The sequence below is a fragment of the Nerophis ophidion genome, linkage group LG08, assembly GCF_033978795.1.
Source record: "Nerophis ophidion isolate RoL-2023_Sa linkage group LG08, RoL_Noph_v1.0, whole genome shotgun sequence".
Classification (NCBI taxonomy): Eukaryota; Metazoa; Chordata; class Actinopteri; order Syngnathiformes; family Syngnathidae; genus Nerophis; species Nerophis ophidion.
The window spans coordinates 9,259,176-9,285,260 of NC_084618.1; the positions used below are offsets into that span (position 1 = coordinate 9,259,176).

General features: G+C 43.4%; 1 protein-coding gene across 1 annotated transcript in view; it reads left to right on the top strand.

The window, feature by feature from the left end:
- arhgap27 (Rho GTPase activating protein 27) overlaps positions 1 to 26,085 on the top strand; it is an 88,049-nt gene that overhangs the window by 51,633 nt on the left and 10,331 nt on the right. Inside the window, exons 6-13 of the mRNA XM_061907636.1 lie at positions 4,837 to 4,962; positions 6,651 to 6,737; positions 10,626 to 10,693; positions 16,548 to 16,635; positions 16,713 to 16,814; positions 16,884 to 16,982; positions 18,172 to 18,277; positions 21,626 to 21,754. Coding sequence (XP_061763620.1) covers positions 4,837 to 4,962; positions 6,651 to 6,737; positions 10,626 to 10,693; positions 16,548 to 16,635; positions 16,713 to 16,814; positions 16,884 to 16,982; positions 18,172 to 18,277; positions 21,626 to 21,754 — 805 coding nt within the window. The remainder of the gene's footprint in view (positions 1 to 4,836; positions 4,963 to 6,650; positions 6,738 to 10,625; positions 10,694 to 16,547; positions 16,636 to 16,712; positions 16,815 to 16,883; positions 16,983 to 18,171; positions 18,278 to 21,625; positions 21,755 to 26,085) is intronic.

The window sequence follows — 26,085 nt, forward strand, 5'->3', positions numbered from 1 at the left end:
CTCCTCCTCGTTCTGGTCCATCACCCTGTCTTCTCCTCCTCCTCGTTCTGGTCCATCACCCTGTCTCCTCCTCCTTCTGGTCCATCACCCTCTCTCCTCCTCCTCCTTCTGGTCCATCGCCCTGTCTTCTCCTCCTCCTCCTTCTGGTCCATCGCCCTGTCTTCTCCTCCTCCTCCTTCTGGTCCATCACCCTGTCTCCTCCTCCTCCTTCTGGTCCATCACCCTGACTCTTCCTCCTCCTCCTTCTGGTCCATCACCCTGACTCCTCCTCCTCCTTCTGGTCCATCACCCTGTCTCCTCCTCCTTCTGGTCCGTCACCCTGTCCCCTCCTTCTCTTTCTGGTCCATCACCCTGTCTCCTCCTCCTCCTTCTGGTCCATCACCCTCTCTCCTCCTCCTCTTCCTTCTGGTCCATCACCCTGTCTCTTCCTCCTCCTCCTTCTGGTCCATCACCCTGACTCCTCCTCCTCCTCCTTCTGGTCCATCACCCTGACTCCTCCTCCTCCTCCTTCTGGTCCATCACCCTGACTCCTCCTCCTCCTTCTGGTCCATCACCCTGACTCCTCCTCCTCCTTCTGGTCCATCGCCCTGTCTCCTCCTCCTTCTGGTCCATCACCCTCTCTCCTCCTCCTCCTTCTGGTCCATCGCCCTGTCTTCTCCTCCTCCTCCTTCTGGTCCATCACCCTGTCTCCTCCTCCTCCTCCTTCTGGTCCATCACCCTGACTCTTCCTCCTTCTCCTTCTGGTCCATCACCCTGACTCTTCCTCCTTCTCCTTCTGGTCCATCACCCTGACTCTTCCTCCTTCTCCTTCTGGTCCATCACCCTGACTCCTCCTCCTCCTTCTGGTCCATCACCCTGACTCCTCCTCCTCCTTCTGGTCCATCACCCTGTCTCCTCCTCCTTCTGGTCCGTCACCCTGTCCCCTCCTTCTCTTTCTGGTCCATCACCCTGTCTCCTCCTCCTCCTTCTGGTCCATCACCCTCTCTCCTCCTCCTCTTCCTTCTGGTCCATCACCCTGTCTCTTCCTCCTCCTCCTTCTGGTCCATCACCCTGACTCCTCCTCCTCCTCCTTCTGGTCCATCACCCTGACTCCTCCTCCTCCTCCTTCTGGTCCATCACCCTGACTCCTCCTCCTCCTTCTGGTCCATCACCCTGACTCCTCCTCCTCCTTCTGGTCCATCGCCCTGTCTCCTCCTCCTTCTGGTCCATCACCCTCTCTCCTCCTCCTCCTTCTGGTCCATCGCCCTGTCTTCTCCTCCTCCTCCTTCTGGTCCATCACCCTGTCTCCTCCTCCTCCTCCTTCTGGTCCATCACCCTGACTCTTCCTCCTTCTCCTTCTGGTCCATCACCCTGACTCTTCCTCCTTCTCCTTCTGGTCCATCACCCTGACTCTTCCTCCTTCTCCTTCTGGTCCATCACCCTGACTCCTCCTCCTCCTTCTGGTCCATCACCCTGTCTCCTCCTCCTTCTGGTCCATCACCCTGTCCCCTCCTCCTCTTTCTGGTCCATCACCCTGTCTCCTCCTCCTCCTTCTGGTCCATCACCCTCTCTCCTCCTCCTCTTCCTTCTGGTCCATCACCCTGTCTCTTCCTCCTCCTCCTTCTGGTCCATCACCCTGACTCCTCCTTCTGGTCTATCACCCTGACTCCTCCTCCTCCTTCTGGTCCATCACCCTGACTCCTCCTCCTCCTCCTTCTGGTCCATCACCCTGTCTCCTCCTCCTCCTCCTTCTGGTCCATCACCCTGTCTCCTCCTCCTCCTTCTGGTCCATCACCCTGACTCCTACTCCTCCTCCTTCTGGTCCATCACCCTGTCTCCTCCTCCTCCTCCTTCTGGTCCATCACCCTGTCTCTTCCTCCTCCTCCTTCTGGTCCATCACCCTGACTCCTCCTCCTCCTCCTTCTGGTCCATCACCCTGACTCCTCCTCCTCCTCCTTCTGGTCCATCACCCTGACTCCTCCTCCTCCTCCTTCTGGCCCATCACCCTGTCTCCTCCTCCTCCTCCTCCTTCTGGTCCATCACCCTGACTCTTCCTCCTCCTCCTTCTGGTCCATCACCCTGACTCCTCCTCCTCCTTCTGGTCCATCACCCTGTCTCCTCCTCCCTCTGGTCCATCACCCTGTCTCCTCCTCCTTCTGGTCCATCACCCTGTCCCCTCCTCCTCTTTCTGGTCCATCACCATGTCTCCTCCTCCTCCTTCTGGTCCATCACCCTCTCTCCTCCTCCTCCTTCTGGTCCATCACCCTGTCTCCTCCTCCTCCTTCTGGTCCATCATCCTGTCTCCTCCTCCTCCTTCTGGTCCATCATCCTGTCTCCTCCTCCTCCTTCTGGTCCATCACCCTGTCTCTTCCTCCTCCTTCTGGTCCATCACCCTGTCTTCTCCTCCTCCTCCTTCTGGTCCATCATCCTGTCTCCTGCTCCTCCTCCTTCTGGTCCATCACCCTGTCTCCTCCTCCTCCTCCTTCTGGTCCATCACCCTGTCTCTTCCTCCTCCTCCTTCTGGTCCATCACCCTGACTCCTCCTCCTCCTCCTTCTGGTCCATCACCCTGACTCCTCCTCCTCCTTCTGGTCCATCACCCTGTCTCCTCCTCCTCCTTCTGGTCCATCACCCTGACTCCTCCTCCTTCTGGTCCATCACCCTGACTCCTCCTCCTCCTCCTTCTGGTCCATCACCCTGTCTCCTCCTCCTCCTTCTGGTCCATCACCCTGACTCCTCCTCCTCTTCCTTCTGGTCCATCACCCTGACTCCTCCTCCTCCTCCTTCTGGTCCATCACCCTGTCTCCTCCTCCTCTTCCTTCTGGTCCATCACCCTGTCTCCTCCTCCTCTTCCTTCTGGTCCATCACCCTGTCTCCTCCTCCTCTTCCTTCTGGTCCATCACCCTCTCTCCTCCTCCTCCTCCTTCTGGTCCATCACCCTCTCTCCTCCTCCTCCTCCTTCTGGTCCATCACCCTGTCTTCTCCTCCTCCTCGTTCTGGTCCATCACCCTGTCTTCTCCTCCTCCTCGTTCTGGTCCATCACCCTGTCTCCTCCTCCTTCTGGTCCATCACCCTCTCTCCTCCTCCTCCTTCTGGTCCATCGCCCTGTCTTCTCCTCCTCCTCCTTCTGGTCCATCACCCTGTCTCCTCCTCCTCCTCCTTCTGGTCCATCACCCTGACTCTTCCTCCTCCTCCTTCTGGTCCATCACCCTGACTCCTCCTCCTCCTTCTGGTCCATCACCCTGTCTCCTCCTCCTTCTGGTCCGTCACCCTGTCCCCTCCTTCTCTTTCTGGTCCATCACCCTGTCTCCTCCTCCTCCTTCTGGTCCATCACCCTCTCTCCTCCTCCTCTTCCTCCTGGTCCATCACCCTGTCTCTTCCTCCTCCTCCTTCTGGTCCATCACCCTGACTCCTCCTCCTCCTCCTTCTGGTCCATCACCCTGACTCCTCCTCCTCCTCCTTCTGGTCCATCACCCTGACTCCTCCTCCTCCTCCTTCTGGTCCATCACCCTGACTCCTCCTCCTCCTTCTGGTCCATCACCCTGACTCCTCCTCCTCCTTCTGGTCCATCGCCCTGTCTCCTCCTCCTTCTGGTCCATCACCCTCTCTCCTCCTCCTCCTTCTGGTCCATCGCCCTGTCTTCTCCTCCTCCTCCTTCTGGTCCATCGCCCTGTCTCCTCCTCCTCCTCCTTCTGGTCCATCACCCTGACTCCTCCTCCTCCTCCTTCTGGTCCATCACCCTGACTCTTCCTCCTTCTCCTTCTGGTCCATCACCCTGACTCTTCCTCCTTCTCCTTCTGGTCCATCACCCTGACTCCTCCTCCTCCTTCTGGTCCATCACCCTGTCTCCTCCTCCTTCTGGTCCATCACCCTGTCCCCTCCTCCTCTTTCTGGTCCATCACCCTCTCTCCTCCTCCTCTTCCTTCTGGTCCATCACCCTGTCTCTTCCTCCTCCTCCTTCTGGTCCATCACCCTGACTCCTCCTTCTGGTCTATCACCCTGACTCCTCCTCCTCCTTCTGGTCCATCACCCTGACTCCTCCTCCTCCTCCTTCTGGTCCATCACCCTGTCTCCTCCTCCTCCTCCTTCTGGTCCATCACCCTGTCTCCTCCTCCTCCTTCTGGTCCATCACCCTGACTCCTACTCCTCCTCCTTCTGGTCCATCACCCTGTCTCCTCCTCCTCCTCCTTCTGGTCCATCACCCTGTCTCTTCCTCCTCCTCCTTCTGGTCCATCACCCTGACTCCTCCTCCTCCTCCTTCTGGTCCATCACCCTGACTCCTCCTCCTCCTCCTTCTGGTCCATCACCCTGACTCCTCCTCCTCCTCCTTCTGGTCCATCACCCTGTCTCCTCCTCCTCCTCCTTCTGGTCCATCACCCTGTCTCCTCCTCCTCCTCCTTCTGGTCCATCACCCTGACTCCTACTCCTCCTCCTTCTGGTCCATCACCCTGACTCCTACTCCTCCTCCTTCTGTTCCATCACCCTGACTCCTACTCCTCCTCCTTCTGGTCCATCACCCTGACTCCTACTCCTCCTCCTTCTGGTCCATCACCCTGACTCCTACTCCTCCTCCTTCTGGTCCATCACCCTGACTCCTCCTCCTCCTCCTTCTGGTCCATCACCCTGTCTCCTCCTCCTCCTCCTTCTGGTCCATCACCCTGTCTCCTCCTCCTTCTGGTCCATCACCCTGACTCCTCCTCCTCCTCCTTCTGGTCCATCACCCTGACTCCTCCTCCTCCTCCTTCTGGTCCATCACCCTGTCTCCTCCTCCTCCTCCTTCTGGTCCATCACCCTGACTCCTCCTCCTCCTCCTTCTGGTCCATCACCCTGACTCCTCCTCCTCCTCCTTCTGGTCTAGGCGCTGCCGGCCGTCCCGGGTCAGTTCGGGGAGGAGAGCGGTGAGGACGGAGACGGGGCGTTTGTCTTCAAGAACTGGAGACCCAGTCTGGGACCGACCCAGCTCAGTCCAGCCCAGGACGACTTGGTAGTGCCTTCTTCTTAATAAATACTTACACCTACTACGCTACTAGGGTTGTCCCCATACCGCTACCTAAATATATTTTGATACTTTGCGATACTTTTCTAGATAAAGGGTCATAATTGTCATCATTGTAACAACAAATGTTAGTGTACATGAAACATATGTTTATTATTGTCATTTAGTCCGTAAATAAAATAGTCAAGGTGTCTTTTAGTAAGTAAACAAACAAACATGTTGTGTCATTTATCACGCTAACGTTAGCATCAACATGCTAATATTTTTATGCCAGCGTTTTATTCCATTTGTATTTGTTTAAAAATAAAAAACAAGGCTTTTGAACTTGGCGCCTTCTTGGAAGTACGTCAACTTTTCTTAGGTTAGCACGCTAAGCTAACACTGTATGCTAGCATTTTAGCAAATCTTAAAATTGTATTCATTTGAACCTAAAAAGTCACGGACTTTGATACTTGGCGCCATCTTGGAAGTACGTCAACTTTTCTTGGGTTAGCATGCAAAGCTAACACTGAATGCTAGCATTTTGGCAAATCTTACTTGATTGAAGCTAAAAATCATTGATTATGATACTTGGTGCTAGCTTAGAAGTCGAATTGCTTCCTGTGTTGTCATGGTAATGCTAGCATGCTAACATTTTATCAAATTTTTGTTCATTCGAACCTGAAAGTGGTGTATTTTAATACTTGGCGCCATCTTAAAAGTAGGCTAAATGTTCCTGTTGACATGCTAACATTGGCATGTTATCAAATTCTAATCGTATAAACCTGAAATTCATGGTTTTGATACTTGGCGCCAACCCAGAAGTACGTTAACTCTTTTTTTTAATCACGCTAACATCAGCATGTTAACATTTTATGCTATCATTTTAGCTAATTTTAGTGGTTTGAACCTAAAAATAGTTTTTTTTACCTTAAAAGTATGCTAACTTTTTCCATGTTGTGCTAGCATTGAAACCTCGTAGTTTGGCTATTTTTTTTCTTCATTTAAATGTAAAAATCATGGATTTTTATACTTGCCCCCATTTTAGAAGTACTTTACTTTTCTTGTTGTCATGCTAACATTAGCATGTTAACTGTTCCTATTATGTATGCTAACGTCAATATGTTAACAATAACATTTTATGCTATCATTTTAGCTAATTTTAGTGGTTTGAACCTAAAAAAAATTTTTTTACCTTAAAAGTATGCTAGCTTTTTCCATGTTGTGCTAGCATTTGTAGTTTGGCTATTTTTTTCTTCATTTAAATGTAAAAATCATGGATTTTTATACTTGCCCCCATTTTAGAAGTACTTTGCTTTTGTTGTTGTCATGCTAACATTAGCATGTTAACTATTCCTATTATGTATGCTAACGTCAATATGTTAACAATAACATTTTATGCTAGCTTTGTCTGTAAAATTCATGCATTTTGATATTTTTCTCCATCTTATAAATATGCTAACTGTAACATGCTAATGTTAACATGCGAACATTAGCGTGCTAAAAATTTTTGCTATTTTTTTATCTGGTTTTGTTGGTTTAAACATACAAACCATGTCTTTTAAACTCGACGCTCGCTTAAAAGTATGGTCACTTTTCCTGCGTTGTCATGCTACTATTAGCATGCTAACATTTCACGCTAGCTAAATTGTATCAATTTTGGACAGGTGTGAGCTAAGTCTTCATGTGCTCCTCAGAGGTTCCTCCCGACTCACCAGAGAACGCCGTCAGACTACAGCAGCGATGGTTCCAGCACGGGCAACTCTCCCGAGGTCACGCCCAACGTGAGTGGCGCTTACCACCAAATGACATCATCTTTCATGACTATTTGTGTCTCCCCCCCCCTGCTGCTGAAGGACCCCGGGTTTAGGGTGTGGCGGGGCCCCTATTATCTGACCTCCAGGTGGCTGCGCTACAACGTGGGTTGCGAGTTTGAGCGCCATGTCGTAGATAGCAGCGTCTATCTGTCACATGTGACTCGGTTAGCTGTTAGCACCAATTTTTTTTGTGTTTGCTATAACGAGCAGTGTTTTGTGTTTGCTGCAAGGAGAAAAGAACGCCGCTTTTTGTTCTTTTTGGTGAACTTTTCTCCCCTTACGAAGAATTGTTCTCTCCTTGATTGTGCTACTTAAAAGCATGCTAAAAACATGCTAACGTTAACATACTTCGGGGATGGCGCCAAGTATCAAAATCCCTGATTTTTATGTAAAAATTAATACAATTATCCAATATATTAGCATTAGATGTTAGCATCACATAGAAAAAGTTAGCATGCTTTTAAGGTAGCCAATGATTTTTAGACTTATACCACTAAAATTAATTAAAATGATACCATAAAATCTTAACATGCTAATGTGGGATGGCGCCAAATATCAAAATCCATGATTTTTATGTAAAAATTAATACAATTATCCAAAATATTAGCATTAAATGTTAGCATCACATAGAAAAATTTAGCATGCTTTTAAGGTAGCCGATGATTTTTAGATTTATACCACTAAAATTAATTAAAATGATACCATAAAATCTTAACATGCTAATGTGGGATGGCGCCAAATATCAAAATCCATGATTTTTATGTAAAAATTAATACAATTATCCAAAGTATTAGCATAAAATGTTAGCATCACATAGAAAAAGTTAGCATGCTTTTAAGGTAGCCAATGATTTTTAGATTTATACCACTAAAATGAGTTAAAATTATACCATAAAATCTTAACAGGCTAATGTGGGATGGCGCCAAATATCATAATCCATGATTTTTATGTTCAAAGGAATACAATTAGCCAAAAAACAAGCATAAAATGTTAGCATCACATAGAAAAGGTTAGCATGCTTATAAAGTAACCAATGATTTTTAGGTTTAAACCACTAAAATTAGTTAAAATGAAAGCATTAGTATGTTAAGGTTTTATGCTATCATTTTAACTAATTATAGTGGTTTAAACCTAAAAATCATTGGATACCTTAAAAGCATGCTAAAAACATGCTAATGTTAACATACTTCTGGGATGGCGCCAAGTATCAAAATCCATGATTTTTATGTAAAAATGAATACAATTATCCAAAATATTAGCATTAGATGTTAGCATCACATAGAAAAAGTTAACATGCTTTTAGGGTAGACCATGATTTTTAGATTTATACCACTAAAATGAGTTAAAATGATACCATAAAATCTTAACAGGCTAATGTGGGATGGCGCCAAATATCAAAATTCATGATTTTTATGTTCAAAAAACAAGCATAAAATGTTAGCATCACATAGAAAAGGTTAGCATGCTTATAAAGTAACCAATGATTTGTAGGTTTAAACCACTAAAATTAGTTAAAATGAAAGCATTAGTATGTTAAGGTTTTATGCTATCTTTTTAACTAATTATAGTGGTTTAAACCTAAAAATCATTGGATACCTTAAAAGCATGCTAACTTTTTCTATGTGATGCTAACATTTTATGCTCATTTTTCGGCCAATTCCATTCACTTGAACATAAAAATCCTGGATTTTGACACTTGGCGCCATTCCATACTAGCATGTTAAGATTTTATGGTATTATTTTTAACTCATTTTATCGGTTTAAACCTAACAATCATTGGTTACCTTAAAAGCATGCTAAAAACATGCTAATGTTAACATACTTCTGGGATGGCGCCAAGTATCAAAATCCATGATTTTTACGTAAAAATGAATACAATTATCCAAAATATTAGCATAAAATGTTAGCATCACATAGAAAAAGTTAGCATGCTTTTAAGGTAGCCAATGATTTTTAGATTTATACCACTAAAATGAGTTAAAATCATACCATAAAATCTTAACATGCTAATGTGGGATGGCGCCAAATATCATAATCCATGATTTTTATGTAAAAATGAATATAATTATCCAAAATATTAGCATTAGATGTTAGCATCACATAGAAAAGGTTAGCATGCTTATAAAGTAACCAATGATTTGTAGGTTTTAACCACTAAAATTAGTTAAAATTAAAGCATTAGTATGTTAAGGTTTTATACTATCTTTTTAACTAATTATAGTGGTTTAAACCTAATAATCATTGGTTAGCTTAAAAGCATGATAACTTTTTATATTTGATGCTAACATTTTATGCTCATTTTTTGGCTAATTGTATTCACTTGAACATAAAAATCCTGGATTTTGACGCTTGGCGCCATACCATACTAACATGTTAAGATTTTATGGTATTATTTTTAACTCATTTTACTGGTTTAAACCTAACAATCATTGGTTACCTTAAAAGCATGCTAACTTTTTCAATGTGACTCTAACATTTTATGCTTGTTTTGTATTCATTTGAATATAAAAATCATGGATTTTGACACTTGGCGCCATCCCATACTAGCATGTTAAGATTGTATGATATCATTTTAACTAATTTTACTGGTTTAAACCTAAAAATCACTGGCTACCTTAAAAGCATGCTAACTTTTTCAATGTGATGCTAACATTTATGCTCGTATTTTTGCTACTTGTATTCATTTTAACATAAAAATAATGGATGTTGATATTTGGTGCCATCCCACATTAGCATGTTAAGCTTTTATGGTATCATTTTAACTCATTTTAGTGGTTTAAACCTAAAAATCATTGGTTTCCTTAAAACCATTCTTACCTTTTCCATGTGATGCTAACATTTTATGCTTGTTTTTTGGCTAATTGTATTAATTTTAACGAAAAAATCATGGATTTTGATACTTGGCGCCATCCCACATTAGCATGTTAAGATTTTATGCTATCATTTTAACCGATTTTAGTGGTTTAAACTTAAAAATCATTGGCTACCTTAAAAGCATGCTAACTTTTTCAATGTGATGCCAACATTTTATGCTCATATTTTGGATAATTGTATTCATTTGAACATAAAAATCTTGGATTTTGACACTTGGTGTCATCCCACATTAGCATGTTAAGATTCTATGCTATCATTTTAGCTAATTTTAGTGGTTTAAACCTAAAAATCATTGGCTAACTTTTTCAATGTGATGCCAACATTTTATGCTGATATTTTGGCTAATTGTATTAATTTGAAAATAAAAATCATGGATTTTGACACTTGGCGCCATCCCACATTAGCATGTTAAGATTTTATGCTATCATTTTAACTCATTTTAGTGGTTTAAACCTAAAAATCATTGGCTACCTTAAAAGCATGCTAACTTTTTCAATGTGATGCTAATATTTTATGCACATATTTGGGCTAATTGTATTCATTTGAACATAAAAATCTTGGATTTTGATATTTGGCGCCATCCCACATTAGCATGTTAAGATTTTATGCTACCATTTTAGCTAATTTTAGTGGTTTAAACCCAAAAATCATTGGCTAACTTTTTCAATGTGATGCCAACATTTTATGCTGATATTTTGGCTAATTGTATTAATTTGAAAATAAAAATCATGGATTTTGACACTTGGCGCCATCCCACATTAGCATGTTAAGATTTTATGCTATCATTTTAACTCATTTTAGTGGTTTAAACCTAAAAATCATTGGCTACCTTAAAAGCATGCTAACTATTAAATGTAACGGGTATAGAGCCATATCTTATTTTGGACATGTTCCACCTCCAAAAGGCCAACACATCCCATGGGTGCTGCTACTAGTTTGTCCCAAGACCATGCAGATTCCCGAGCCTCTGTTTGATTTCAGGTGCAGAACTTGGAGAAAGCTGGAATCCTGAACAAAACTAAAGTGTCTGAAAACGGCAAAAAAGTCAGGTGAGTCCCAAGCGCCCATATTTGGTATGAGGGCGGGGCCTTGGGGGCACAAACGCTCGGATGCTGAAATTGAAGTGAAATACTGACAGGATGTGAGAATAGTTTCAATGTTGGAATGCTTTGAATAGGTTGAAGAGTTTGATTTCTTTTAAATGTTGAAGAGTTTGAATTTTCAGGAAAAACGGAATTTGGTTTGGAACTTGGAAAAGTGTTAGTTTGAATGTGTTGATGCTTTCAATAGCGTGGAAAATGTGGGAATTGTGCAACTCGGAAAAATGTCCCATTCGTTTCAATGGGAACTTCCTGGAAATTTGGTAGGAAAGCGCTATTTAAAAAAATAATAATTAAATGATGAAGCTGAATGAGTGAGCTGAATTGGTTGGAGTTGGAATTGTCGAAATCGGGCAAAAAATGTTGACGTAGTAACATTTTTTTTATTGAGAAATTGTATGATTGATATATATATATATATATATATATATATATATATATATATATGTATATATGTATATGTGTATATGTGTGTGTGTGTGGGAAAAATCACAAGACTACTTCATCTCTACAGAAGTGTTTCATGATGGGTTCCCTCAATCATCAGGAGATTTTAATGTTAGCATTCACATACAATGGTTTATATAGGGCACAGAGTGGGTGGGTACAAGCAGGCGTAGGGTGTGGTGATTGGCTCATGTGTTACCTAGGAGGTGTTTCCGTCTGTGGCGGCATGTTGAAATTATTTCACTGCGCTTGTTGAGGGATGACAGGGCTGGATGATATATAATAAACCGTTTCTCTTTTAAGCATAGGTTGCATCTTTTATTATCACTGTTGTAAGGTGTGCTGGATGCAAGAATTTGCCATGTTATTGAATATTCAACATTATTGTCTTTGAGGTTCCAAATGTGTTTGCTGAGTTCTGTAGTATTCCGCAAAGTCTGGTTTCTAAAGGAGGCGTTGTGTTTATTCCGCTCCTTCGGTTAATCCTATGTACGTGTCGGATGTGTTAATGTCCTTGCGTGTTACCTTTGCTTGGTAAAAGACTGATGTTTGTAAGCACCCTCAGTTGAGAGGGTAATCAGGTTTCTTGCGACAGTTACATTCCTTATTGGTTTCAAAGTTGTTCAGTCTGAGGGTAGGCAGTCCTTTTGCAATTGCTTTGTTGTGGTTTGAAATGATTTGTTGTATGTTGTTCATACAGCTGTAGCTCAATTTAATGTTGTTCTTGTTGAATATTTTTCTTAGGTTGTTGCCTTTGGGGAAGTGTTTGTCGATCAGAGTGAGGAACTTGTGGCCGATGTTGGTTGAGACGTTTTTGCTGAATGGCGGGTTGTACCAGATTATGTTGTTTTGTTTTCTGCTCTTTTTTGGTTGGTTTCCTGGTGTGGGTTCATAGGTGAGGGTGAAGTTGTATCCGCTTTCATCGAGTGCTTTCTGGTACGGGGGGGTTGCTTGGTCCAATTCAGCTTTGCTGGATGACAGCATTGATAGTCTTTTATTAATTCCGGTAGGTATTCTTTTGGTGGTGGTGGGTGGGTGGTTGCTGTCATGGTGCACGTATTGGAGTGTTGTGTTGGGTTTCGTGAATGGTAGGTAGCTGTTATTTCTCAGGTTGAAAGTGACGTCGAGGAAGTTGACGGTTTGCTTGTTGGCTTCAATCGTGATCCGTAGGCCGTTTTCTTTGAAGATTTGGCATATGCGCATCGAGTACTATTCTCTGGATAATCCAATCAAGACATATATATATATATATATATATATATATATATATATATATATATATATATGTGTGTGTTTGTGTATATATATGTATGTATATATACTCACACAGATTAGTGCATATATATATATATATATATATATATATATATATATATATATATATATATATATATATATATATATATATATATATATATATATAGTGGTGATAAGTAGTCCACCATGTTTGCAGTGGTGATTTGGTGGTGGACTACTAATCACCACTGCAAACATGGTGGACTACTAATCACCACTACAAACATGGTTAAAGTTGAAGTACATGGTGGACTACTAATCACCACTGCAAACATGGTTAAAGTTGAAGTACATGGTGGACTACTAATCACCACTGCAAACATGGTTAAAGTTGAAGTACATGGTGGACTACTAATCACTACTGCAAACATGGTGGACTACTAATCACCACTGCAAACATGGTGGACTACTAATCACCACTGCAAACATGGTGGACTACTAATCATCACTGCAAACATGGTTAAAGTTGAAGTACATGTTGGACTACTAATCACCACTGCAAACATGGTGGACTACTAATCACCACTGCAAACATGGTGGACTACTAATCACTACTGCAAACATGGTGGACTACTAATCACCACTGCAAACATGGTGGACTACTAATCACCACTGCAAACATGGTGGACTACTAATCACCACTGCAAACATGGTGGACTACTAATCACCACTGCAAACATGGTGGACTACTAATCACCACTGCAAACATGGTGGACTACTAATCACCACTGCAAACATGGTGGACTACTAATCACCACTGCAAACATGGTGGACTACTAATCACCACTGCAAACATGGTGGATTACTAATCAGCACTGCAAACATGGTGGACTACTAATCACCACTGCAAACATGGTGGACTACTAATTAGCACTGCAAACATGGTGGACTACTAATCACCACTGCAAACATGGTGGACTACTAATCACCACTGCAAACATGGTGGACTACTAATCACCACTGCAAACATGGTGGACTACTAATCACCACTGCAAACATGGTGGACTACTAATCACCACTGCAAACATGGTGGAGTACTAATCACCACTGCAAACATGGTGGACTACTAATCACCACTGCAAACATGGTGGACTACTAATCACCACTGCAAACATGGTGGACTACTAATCACCACTGCAAACATGGTGGAGTACTAATCACCACTGCAAACTTGGTGGACTACTAATCACCACTGCAAACTTGGTGGACTACTAATCACCACTGCAAACATGGTGGACTACTAATCACCACTGCAAACATGGTGGACTACTAATCACCACTGCAAACATGGTGGACTACTAATCACCACTGCAAACATGGTGGACTACTAATCACCACTGCAAACATGGTGGACTACTAATCACCACTGCAAACATGGTGGACTACTAATCACCACTGCAAACATGGTGGACTACTAATCACCACTGCAAACATGGTGGACTACTAATCACCACTGCAAACATGGTGGACTACTAATCACCACTGCAAACATGGTGGACTACTAATCACCACTGCAAACATGGTGGACTACTAATCACCACTGCAAACATGGTGGACTACTAATCACCACTGCAAACATGGTGGACTACTAATCACCACTGCAAACATGGTGGACTACTAATCACCACTGCAAACATGGTGGACTACTAATCACCACTGCAAACATGGTGGACTACTAATCACCACTGCAAACATGGTGGACTACTAATCACCACTGCAAACATGGTGGACTACTAATCACCACTGCAAACATGGTGGACTACTAATCACCACTGCAAACACGGTGGACTACTAATCACCACTGCAAACACGGTGGACTACTAATCATCACTGCAAACACGGTGGACTACTAATCACCACTGCAAACACGGTGGACTACTAATCATCACTGCAAACACGGTGGACTACTAATAATCACTGCAAACACGGTGGACTACTAATCATCACTGCAAACACGGTGGACTACTAATCACCACTGCAAACTTGGTGGACTACTAATCACCACTGCAAACTTGGTGGACTACTAATCATCACTGCAAACATGGTGGACTACTAATCACCACTGCAAACATGGTGGACTACTAATCACCACTGCAAACATGGTGGACTACTAATCACCACTGCAAACATGGTGGACTACTAATCACCACTGCAAACATGGTGGACTACTAATCACCACTACAAACATGGTGGACTACTAATCACCACTGCAAACATGGTGGACTACTAATCATCACTGCAAACATGGTGGACTACTAATCACCACTGCAAACATGGTGGACTACTAATCACCACTGCAAACATGGTGGACTACAAATCACCACTGCAAACATGGTGGACTACTAATCACCACTGCAAACATGGTGGACTACAAATCACCACTGCAAACTTGGTGGACTACTAATCATCACTGCAAACATGGTGGACTACTAATAACCACTGCAAACATGGTGGACTACTAATCACCACTGCAAACTTGGTGGACTACTAATCAGCACTGCAAACATGGTGGACTACTAATCACCACTGCAAACATGGTGGACTACTAATCACCACTGCAAACATGGTGGACTACTAATCAGCACTGCAAACATGGTGGACTACTAATCACTACTGCAAACATGGTGGACTACTAATCAGCACTGCAAACATGGTGGACTACTAATCAGCACTGCAAACATGGTGGACTACTAATCAGCACTGCAAACATGGTGGACTACTAATCACCACTGCAAACATGGTGGACTACTAATCACCACTGCAAACATGGTGGACTACTAATCACCACTGCAAACATGGTGGACTACTAATCACCACTGCAAACATGGTGGACTACTAATCACCACTGCAAACATGGTGGACTACTAATCACCACTGCAAACACGGTGGACTACTAATCACCACTGCAAACATGGTGGACTACTAATCACCACTGCAAACATGGTGGACTACTAATCACCACTGCAAACATGGTGGACTACTAATCACCACTGCAAACATGGTGGACTACTAATCACCACTACAAACATGGTGGACTACTAATCACCACTGCAAACATGGTGGACTACTAATCATCACTGCAAACATGGTGGACTACTAATCACCACTGCAAACATGGTGGACTACTAATCACCACTGCAAACATGGTGGACTACAAATCACCACTGCAAACATGGTGGACTACTAATCACCACTGCAAACATGGTGGACTACAAATCACCACTGCAAACTTGGTGGACTACTAATCATCACTGCAAACATGGTGGACTACTAATAACCACTGCAAACATGGTGGACTACTAATCACCACTGCAAACTTGGTGGACTACTAATCAGCACTGCAAACATGGTGGACTACTAATCACCACTGCAAACATGGTGGACTACTAATCACCACTGCAAACATGGTGGACTACTAATCAGCACTGCAAACATGGTGGACTACTAATCACTACTGCAAACATGGTGGACTACTAATCAGCACTGCAAACATGGTGGACTACTAATCAGCACTGCAAACATGGTGGACTACTAATCATCACTGCAAACATGGTGGACTACTAATCACCACTGCAAACATGGTGGACTACTAATCACCACTGCAAACATGGTGGACTACTAATCACCACTGCAAACATGGTGGACTACTAATCACCACTGCAAACATGGTGGACTACTAATCACCACTGCAAACATGGTGGACTACTAATCACCACTGCAAACACGGTGGACTACTAATCACCACTGCAAACATGGTGGACTACTAATCACCACTGCAAACATGGTGGACTACTAATCACCACTGCAAACATGGTGGACTACTAATCACCACTGCAAACATGGTGGACTACTAATCACCACTGCAAACATGGTGGACTACTAATCAGCACTGCAAACATGGTGGACTACTAATCAGCACTGCAAACATGGTGGACTACTAATCAGCACCAACCCTGATAAAAAGATGTCGGGAGATCTTTAGTCCAATTCTCTGCTCTTCTTTTTTTTAGAAGTTCTGTGTCAGCAAACACTGACTTTCCTTATCGCCTTCTCGCCTCAGGAAAAACTGGACCCAGACTTGGACTGTCCTGCACGGAGGAGTGCTGACCTTCCACAAGGATCCAAAATCAGGGGCGCCGGGAGCGCTGGTAAGAACCCTGCGACACCTGCAGCAAGGTGGCACGACCAGTTTTGGCCTGAAGTCTCATCCTCCTACCCCACGCAGAACAAGACCAATCAGATCGTCCCCGAGGTCAGGGTGGACCTGCGGGGAGCTGGGATCGGCTGGGCCTCCAAAGACAAGTCCAGCAAAAAGAATGTTCTAGAGGTGAGTCGGGCTGAAAGTGGTGTTTGGTGTGTGTGTGAGAACCTGACCGACCTTGGACTTTCCTTCCAGTTAAAGAGCAAGAACGGTGCCGAGTACCTGATCCAGTACGACACTGATTGCATCATCAACGACTGGCACAAAGTCCTAATGGACACCATACGGCAGCTGGTGAGTCACTTACACCACTCTTTATTTACCATAAGGCCGGGGCCCACTGTTAAGAAACATGTTCCTCAGCTGTAATACACTTTTCCACCACGTGTGGCAGTCATGACAACTTCAAACAGTCTCCTGCTAAAGTTTCTTAAGCGCAAAAAATATGACTAAAGAGGTGAAGCTGAATTTTTATTTGCACTGTCATTTTATTGACAGTTTATTAAGGAAATATGCCGTGATTTGTGTTGATGTATTATTAATTTAGTTTTAATTTTATTTATTTTAGTACAACATTGTTTGTAAATTTTAATGAATAATTGTAAGCGCTAGAGTCACAGAGAAGTTTCTTAAGCGCAAAAATGATGACTAAAGTGGTGAAGCTGTATTTTCATTTGCAGTGTCATTTTATTGACTGTTTATGCAGAAACAATATCTTGATTAGTTTTATAATTTAGTATTCATTTAGTATAATTTAATGTATTTTAGTACAACATAGTTTGCTAATTTTTATAAATAATTGTAAGTGCTAAAGTCATAGGGAAGTTTCCCAAGCGCAAAACTGATGACTAAAGTGGTGAAGCTGTATTTTCACTTGCACTGTCACTTTAATGACTGTGTTCTGAGGAAATATGTCATGATTTGTTTTATTATATTTTAGTTATGATTTAATCTTTTTTAGTACAACATAGTTTGCAAGTTTTAACAAATAATTGTAAGTGCTAAAGTCATAGAGAAGTTTATTAAGCGCAAAAATTAGGACTAACGTAGTGAAGCTGTATTTTCATTTGGCCTGAAGTCAGTGAAGTACTGAGGCGCCCCACCATGATAGTATAACAAGTCAGTGATGTACTGAGGGGCCCCACCATGCAGACTAAAGTCAGGGCTAACATTGGACTGGAATCCAATGAAGACTGGAGCACATGGGGGTGACGTGGTCTGGTCTGGGTGGTCTAATGTCTGGCATCTGCATTTTGTAGCGTCTGAAGTCTCTTAAATGCTGACTTTTATAATTTCCAAAACAATTTTCGCAGCAAAATTTCTCACTTTAGAAATATTTCTCAGGTGATTAAAAAAATAACAGTTTTTGCCACCTGGTGGTTGTTTGAGCACACTGCAGGTAGTCCCACTCCCTCATGCTTCCAGTCACACGCAGGATTCTCACAGGAACGAGGCAACCTTGACCTAGTGTGCTGTGTTCCAGGAGTACCAGGACCCCCATTCGGAGGGGGAGGAGGCGGACCTGTTGGAGAAGGTCGGCACCTTGGAGCGGGACGACAAGTTTGGAGGAGGCTTTGACGTGCGGAGATGTGAGTCAACTACACCATGCTGGCACACACCACCTTCTACACCATGCTGGCACACATCACCTTCTACACCTTTTACACCATGCTGGCACACCACCTTCTACACCATGCTGGCACACACCACCTTCTACACCATGCTGGCACACACCACCTTCTACACCTTTTACACCATGCTGGCACACACCACCTTCTACACCTTTTACACCATGCTGGCACACACCACCTTCTACACCATGCTGGCACACACCGCCTTCTACACCTTTTACACCATGCTGGCACACACCACCTTCTACACCTTTTACACCATGCTGGCACACCACCTTCTACACCATGCTGGCACACACCACCTTCTACACCATGCTGGCACACACCACCTTCTACACCTTTTACACCATGCTGGCACACACCACCTTCTACACCTTTTACACCATGCTGGCACACACCACCCTCTACGCCTTTTACACCATGCTGGCACACACCACCTTCTACACCTTTTACACCATGCTGGCACACACCACCTTCTACGCCTTTTACACCATGCTGGCACACACCACCTTCTACGCCTTTTACACCATGCTGGCACACACCACCTTCTACACCATGCTGGCACACACCACCTTCTACACCTTTTACACCATGCTGGCACACACCACCTTCTACACCTTTTACACCATGCTGGCACACCACCTTCTACACCATGCTGGCACACACCACCTTCTACACCATGCTGGCACACACCACCTTCTACACCTTTTACACCATGCTGGCACACACCACCTTCTACACCATGCTGGCACACACCACCTTCTACACCATGCTGGCACACACCACCTTCTACACCTTTTACACCATGTTGGCACACACCACCTTCTACACCTTTTACACCATGCTGGCACACACCACCCTCTACGCCTTTTACACCATGCTGGCACACACCACCTTCTACACCTTTTACACCATGCTGGCACACACCTTCTACACCTTTTACACCATGCTGGCACACACCACCTTCTACACCTTTTACACCATGCTGGCACACACCTTCTACACCATTTACACCATTATGGCACACACCACCTTCTACGCCTTTTACACCATGCTGGCACACACCACCTTCTACGCCTTTTACACCATGCTGGCACACACCACCTTCTACACCTTTTACACCATGCTGGCACACACCACCTTCTACACCTTTTACACCATTATGGCACACACCACCTTCTACACCTTTTACACCATGCTGGCAGACACCACCTTCTACACCTTTTACACCATGCTGGCACACACCACCTTCTACACCTTTTACACCATGCTGGCACACACCTTCTACACCTTTTACACCATGCTGGCACACACCTTCTACACCTTTTACAACATGCTGGCACACACCACCTTCTGCACCTTTTACACCATGCTTTCAGACACCACCTTCTACACCTTTTACACCATGCTGGCACACACCACCTTCTACACCTTTTACACCATGCTGGCACACACCTTCTACACCTTTTACACCGTACTGGCACACACCACCCTCTACACCTTTTACACCATGCTGGCACACACCATCTACACCTTTTACACCATGCTGGCACACACCACCTTCTACACCTTTTACACCATGCTGGCACACACCACCTTCTACACCTTTTACACCATGCTGGCACACACCACCTTCTACGCCTTTTACCAGAATACTTGGTTCTGGTACTGAATAGAACAGTCGGTTCTCAATGTAAATGTGAATAATCGGTTCCAGCCTGGACAAAAGTCCATATTTTAGTCGAGGTGTGTAGACCTTGAACACAATATAAAGTGTAAACAGTACTGGACATCAAACTAACATAACTAGGAGGTTGTCAGGCTTGTCCCTAACAGTTTTGGTTTATGTCTTAGTTTTTCCTCTGCATTTGTCTTTAGTTTCTGTCAGAGTTATCTGGTGTCGAACCCAAGATGCAGAGATGGAGGCAGGCATGCAATGTGAAAACATGATTTAATGAAATACTAAGGCCAAAACAAAACCAAAAGGGTACAAACACAAAGCGCGCACCAGGTGGATAATCAAACAAAAGGAGCTAGCCTGGGAGCTAGAAAATAACGAACAGGAGCTTAGCGTGGAAGCTAGCGGGTAGCGAACAGGCAGACAGAAGTCGTACTTGTATAACGAAAAATAAAACAAACAACTGAATATAGCTTACTGTTTTTTGTTCCCTGCTTCCGTTTTATGGAAGTTTTTTTCTGTTCGCTACCCGCTAGCTTCCACGCTAAGCTCCTGTTCGTTATTTTCTAGCTCCCAGGCTAGTTCATTTTGTTTGATTATCTCCCTGGTGCGCGCTTTGTGTTTGTACCCTTTTGGTTTTGTTTTTGTCTTAGTATTTAATTCAATCATGTTTCCACATTGCATGCCTGCCTCCATCTCTGCATCTTGGGGTTCGACACCAGATAACTCTGACAGAAACTAAAGACAAATGCAGAGGAAAAACTAAGACATAGACCAAAACTGTCAGGGACAAGCCTGACAGAGGTGATGGATCAACTGTATGCTGAACTGTCCCTTCGGTGCCCTCACAAGCGATCAGAAGTGACAAAAATGTTATGATCCGCCGCCCGGATCATATGTTATTTGGGTTTTTGAGTCCTTTTGTGTTTTTTGATTATTTTTTTACTTTTCCTGTTCCGAGTTTTGCTCTTCCTGATTTATCTGGGTACCATGGTTTCATATTAGCTCCACCTGCTACTCGCTGTTGACGCACACCTGTTATTCTTGATTACTGCCAGTATTTAAGCCTGCCTTCTACCTCAGTTCATCCTTGATCCTTTGTTTGTGGTAAGCAACTTTCACCAGGTGTCTTCCTATGTCTTCTTCCGTGCTAAGTTTTAGCTTAGCTTCCCGTGCGTAGGCACGAGCTTTCTTTTGCTCTTTTTTGTCCCAGTGTTGTTTTATTTTTGTAAATTAAATCAAGCTCTTACCTGCTATCCCTGTCCCGTCTGGTCCACCATTGTGAGAAAAAAATCCTTAAATTCAACATTGAGGGGTGTGGATCTTTAGGCACCTAATGATTGGATCCGATTCTGATTCCTGGGGTGACAATTGGATTTAAACCAACTTTCCACAAAGTATTATTGATATAATAATAATAATGACGCTTTCTTAAAAGAGGTTACAGGTTAGAAAAGCTCCTTCCGGTTATACAAAAATCAAATATTTCTTTGTAAATCGATTTTTGGTGAATTGATTTGGAATCGGGATGAACATAAATCCCGTTTCGGATGTGAAGACATGTTGTCCTCTTCTCACCTCCCGACACTCTCCTGGCATCCATGCTGACTCAGCGTCTCCTCTGCCAGCCTCCAGACTGAGTGTCTACAGCAGCAGCGCAGGAGAGACCGACCCCAAGAGGGTTCGCACCAAGCTGATGAAGTTCCTGTCCAAGCGCCCCTCGCTGCAGGCCGTCAAGGAGAAAGGCTACATACGAGGTACTTGCATCTTTATTACAGTGCACTACTGACACCTACAACATGGGAGGGGAACAAGACTTAAGTTCACTTCTATAGCGTTCTTTAACTTTCAGTCTATAGCGCTCTTTAACCTTCAGTCTATAGCCCTCTTTAACCTTCAGTCTATAGTGCCCTTTAACCCTTAGTCTATAGCACTCTTTGGCCTTCAGTCTATAGCACTCTTTAACCTTCAGTCTATAGCGCTCTTTAACCCTCAGTCTATAGCACTCTTTAGCCTTCAGTTTATAACGCTCTTTAACCTTCAGTTTATAACGCTCTTTAACCTTCAGTCTACAGCACTCTTTAACCTTCAGTCTATAGCACTCTTTAACCTTCAGTCTATAGCACTCTTTGGCCTTCAGTCTATAGCGCTCTTTAACCCTCAGTCTATAGCGCTCTTTAACCACCAGTCTATAGCGCTCTTTAACCTTCAGTCTATAGCACTCTTTAACCCTCAGTCTATAGCACTCTTTTACCTTCAGTCTATAGCACTCTTTAACCTTCAGTCTATAGCGCTCTTTAACCCTCAGTCTATAGCACTCTTTAGCCTTCAGTTTATAACGCTCTTTAACCTTCAGTCTATAGCACTCTTTAACCTTCAGTCTATAGCGCTCTTTAACCACCAGTCTATAGCGCTCTTTAACCTTCAGTCTATAGCACTCTTTAACCCTCAGTCTATAGCACTCTTTAACCCTCAGTCTATAGCACTCTTTTACCTTCAGTCTATAGCTCTCTTTAACCTTCAGTCTATAGCGCTCTTTAACCTTCGGTCTATAGCACTCTTTGGGCTTCAGTCTATAGCGCTCTTTAACCTTCAATCTATAATGCTCTTTAACCTTCAGTCTATAGCACTCTTTAACCTTCAGTCAATACCGCTCTTTAACCTTCGGTCTATAGCGCTCTTTAACCTTCGGTCTATAGCGCTCTTTAACCTTCGGTCTATAGCGCTGTTTAACCGTCGGTCTATAGCGCTCTTTAACCTTCAGTCCATAGCGCTCTTTAACCTTTGGTCTATAGCGCTCTTCAACCTTCGGTATATAGCGATCTTTAACCTTCAGTCCATAGCCCTCTTTAACCCTTAGTCTGTAGTGCTCTTTAACCTTCAGTCTGTAGCGCACTTTAACCTTCAGTCTATATCGATCTTTAACCTTCAATCTATAGTGATCTTTAACCGTCAGTCTATAGCGCTCTTTAACTCTCAGTTGATAACGCTCTTTAACCTTCAGTCTGTAGCACTCTTTAACCTTCAGTCTATAGCCCTCTTTTACCTTCAGTCTATAGCACTTTTTAACATTCAGTCTATAGCACTCTTTAACCTTCAGTCTATAGCACTCTTTGGCCTTCAGTCTATAGCGCTCTTTAACTCTGTCTATAGTGCTCTTTAACCTTCAGTCTATAGCGCTCTTTAACCTTCAGTCTATAGCCCTCTTTAACCTTCAGTCTATAGCACTCTTTAACCTTCAGTCTATACCGCTCTTTAATCTTCGGTCTATAGCGCTCTTTAACCTTTGGTCTATAGCGCTCTTTAACCTTTGGTCTATAGCGCTCTTTAACCTTCGGTATATAGCGATCTTTAACCTTCAGTCCGTAGCGCTCTTTAACCTTCAGTCCGTAGCGCTCTTTAACCATTAGTCTGTAGTGCTGTTTAACCTTCAGTCTGTAGCGCACTTTAACCTTCAGTCTATATCGATCTTTAACCTTCAATCTATAGTGATCTTTAACCGTCAGTCTATAGCGCTCTTTAACTCTCAGTTGATAACGCTCTTTAACCTTCAGTCTGTAGCACTCTTTAACCTTCAGTCTATAGCACTCTTTGGCCTTCAGTCTATAGCACTCTTTAACCTTCAGTCTATAGTGCTCTTTAACCTTCAGTCTGTAGCGCACTTTAACCTTCAGTCTATAGTGCTCTTTAACCTTCAGTCTGTAGCGCACTTTAACCTTCAGTCTATAACGCTCTTTCACCTTCAATCTATAGTGATCTTTTAAAACTTCAGTTTATAGTGCTCTTTAACCTTCAGTCTGTAGCGCACTTTAACCTTCAGTCTATAGTGCTCTTTAACCTTCAGTCTGTAGCGCACTTTAACCTTCAGTCTATAACGCTCTTTCACCTTCAATCTATAGTGATCTTTTAAAACTTCAGTCTGTAGCGCTCTTTAACTCTCAGTCTATAGTGCTCTTTAACCTTCAGTCTATAACGCTCTTTAACCCTCGGTCTATAGCGCTCTTTAACCTTCGGTCTATAGCGCTCTTTAACCGTCGGTCTATAGCGCTCTTTAACCTTCAGTCCATAGCGCTCTTTAACCTTTGGTCTATAGCGCTCTTTAACCTTCGGTATATAGCGATCTTTAACCTTCAGTCCATAGCCCTCTTTAACCCTTAGTCTGTAGTGCTCTTTAACCTTCAGTCTGTAGCGCACTTTAACCTTCAGTCTATATCGATCTTTAACCTTCAATCTATAGTGATCTTTAACCGTCAGTCTATAGCGCTCTTTAACTCTCAGTTGATAACGCTCTTTAACATTCAGTCTGTAGCACTCTTTAACCTTCAGTCTATAGCCCTCTTTTACCTTCAGTCTATAGCACTTTTTAACATTCAGTCTATAGCACTCTTTAACCTTCAGTCTATAGCACTCTTTGGCCTTCAGTCTATAGCGCTCTTTAACTCTGTCTATAGTGCTCTTTAACCTTCAGTCTATAGCGCTCTTTAACCTTCAGTCTATAGCCCTCTTTAACCTTCAGTCTATAGCACTCTTTAACCTTCAGTCTATACCGCTCTTTAATCTTCGGTCTATAGCGCTCTTTAACCTTTGGTCTATAGCGCTCTTTAACCTTTGGTCTATAGCGCTCTTTAACCTTCGGTATATAGCGATCTTTAACCTTCAGTCCGTAGCGCTCTTTAACCTTCAGTCCGTAGCGCTCTTTAACCATTAGTCTGTAGTGCTGTTTAACCTTCAGTCTGTAGCGCACTTTAACCTTCAGTCTATATCGATCTTTAACCTTCAATCTATAGTGATCTTTAACCGTCAGTCTATAGCGCTCTTTAACTCTCAGTTGATAACGCTCTTTAACCTTCAGTCTGTAGCACTCTTTAACCTTCAGTCTATAGCACTCTTTGGCCTTCAGTCTATAGCACTCTTTAACCTTCAGTCTATAGTGCTCTTTAACCTTCAGTCTGTAGCGCACTTTAACCTTCAGTCTATAGTGCTCTTTAACCTTCAGTCTGTAGCGCACTTTAACCTTCAGTCTATAACGCTCTTTCACCTTCAATCTATAGTGATCTTTTAAAACTTCAGTTTATAGTGCTCTTTAACCTTCAGTCTGTAGCGCACTTTAACCTTCAGTCTATAGTGCTCTTTAACCTTCAGTCTGTAGCGCACTTTAACCTTCAGTCTATAACGCTCTTTCACCTTCAATCTATAGTGATCTTTTAAAACTTCAGTTTGTAGCGCTCTTTAACTCTCAGTCTATAGTGCTCTTTAACCTTCAGTCTATAACGCTCTTTAACCCTCGGTCTATAGCGCTCTTTAACCTTCAGTCTGTAGCGCTCTTTGACTCTCAGTCTATAGTGCTCTTTAACCTTCAGTCTGTAGCGCTCTTTATCTTTCGGTCTATAGCGCTCTTTAACCTTCAGTCTATAGCGCTCTTTAACTTTCAGTCTATAGTACTCTTTAACCTTCAGTCTGTAGCGCTCTTTAACCTTCGGTCTATAGTACTCTTTAACCTTCCGTCTATAGCGCTCTTTAACTTTCAGTCTATAGCGCTCTTTAAACTTCAGTCTATAGCGCTCTTTAACCTTCAGTCTGTAGCGCTCTTTGACTCTCAGTCTATAGTGCTCTTTAACTTTCAGTCTATAGCGCTCTTTATCCTTCGGTCTATAGCGCTCTTTAACCTTCAGTCTATAGCGCTCTTTAACTTTCAGTCTATAGTACTCTTTAACCTTCAGTCTGTAGCGCTCTTTAACCTTCAGTCTGTAGCGCTCTTTGACTCTCAGTCTATAGTGCTCTTTAACCTTCAGTCTGTAGCGCTCTTTATCCTTCGGTCTATAGCGCTCTTTAACCTTCAGTCTATAGCGCTCTTTAACTTTCAGTCTATAGTACTCTTTAACCTTCAGTCTGTAGCGCTCTTTAACCTTCGGTCTATAGTACTCTTTAACCTTCCGTCTATAGCGCTCTTTAACTTTCAGTCTATAGCGCTCTTTAAACTTCAGTCTATAGCGCTCTTTAACCTTCAGTCTGTAGCGCTCTTTGACTCTCAGTCTATAGTGCTCTTTAACTTTCAGTCTATAGCGCTCTTTATCCTTCGGTCTATAGC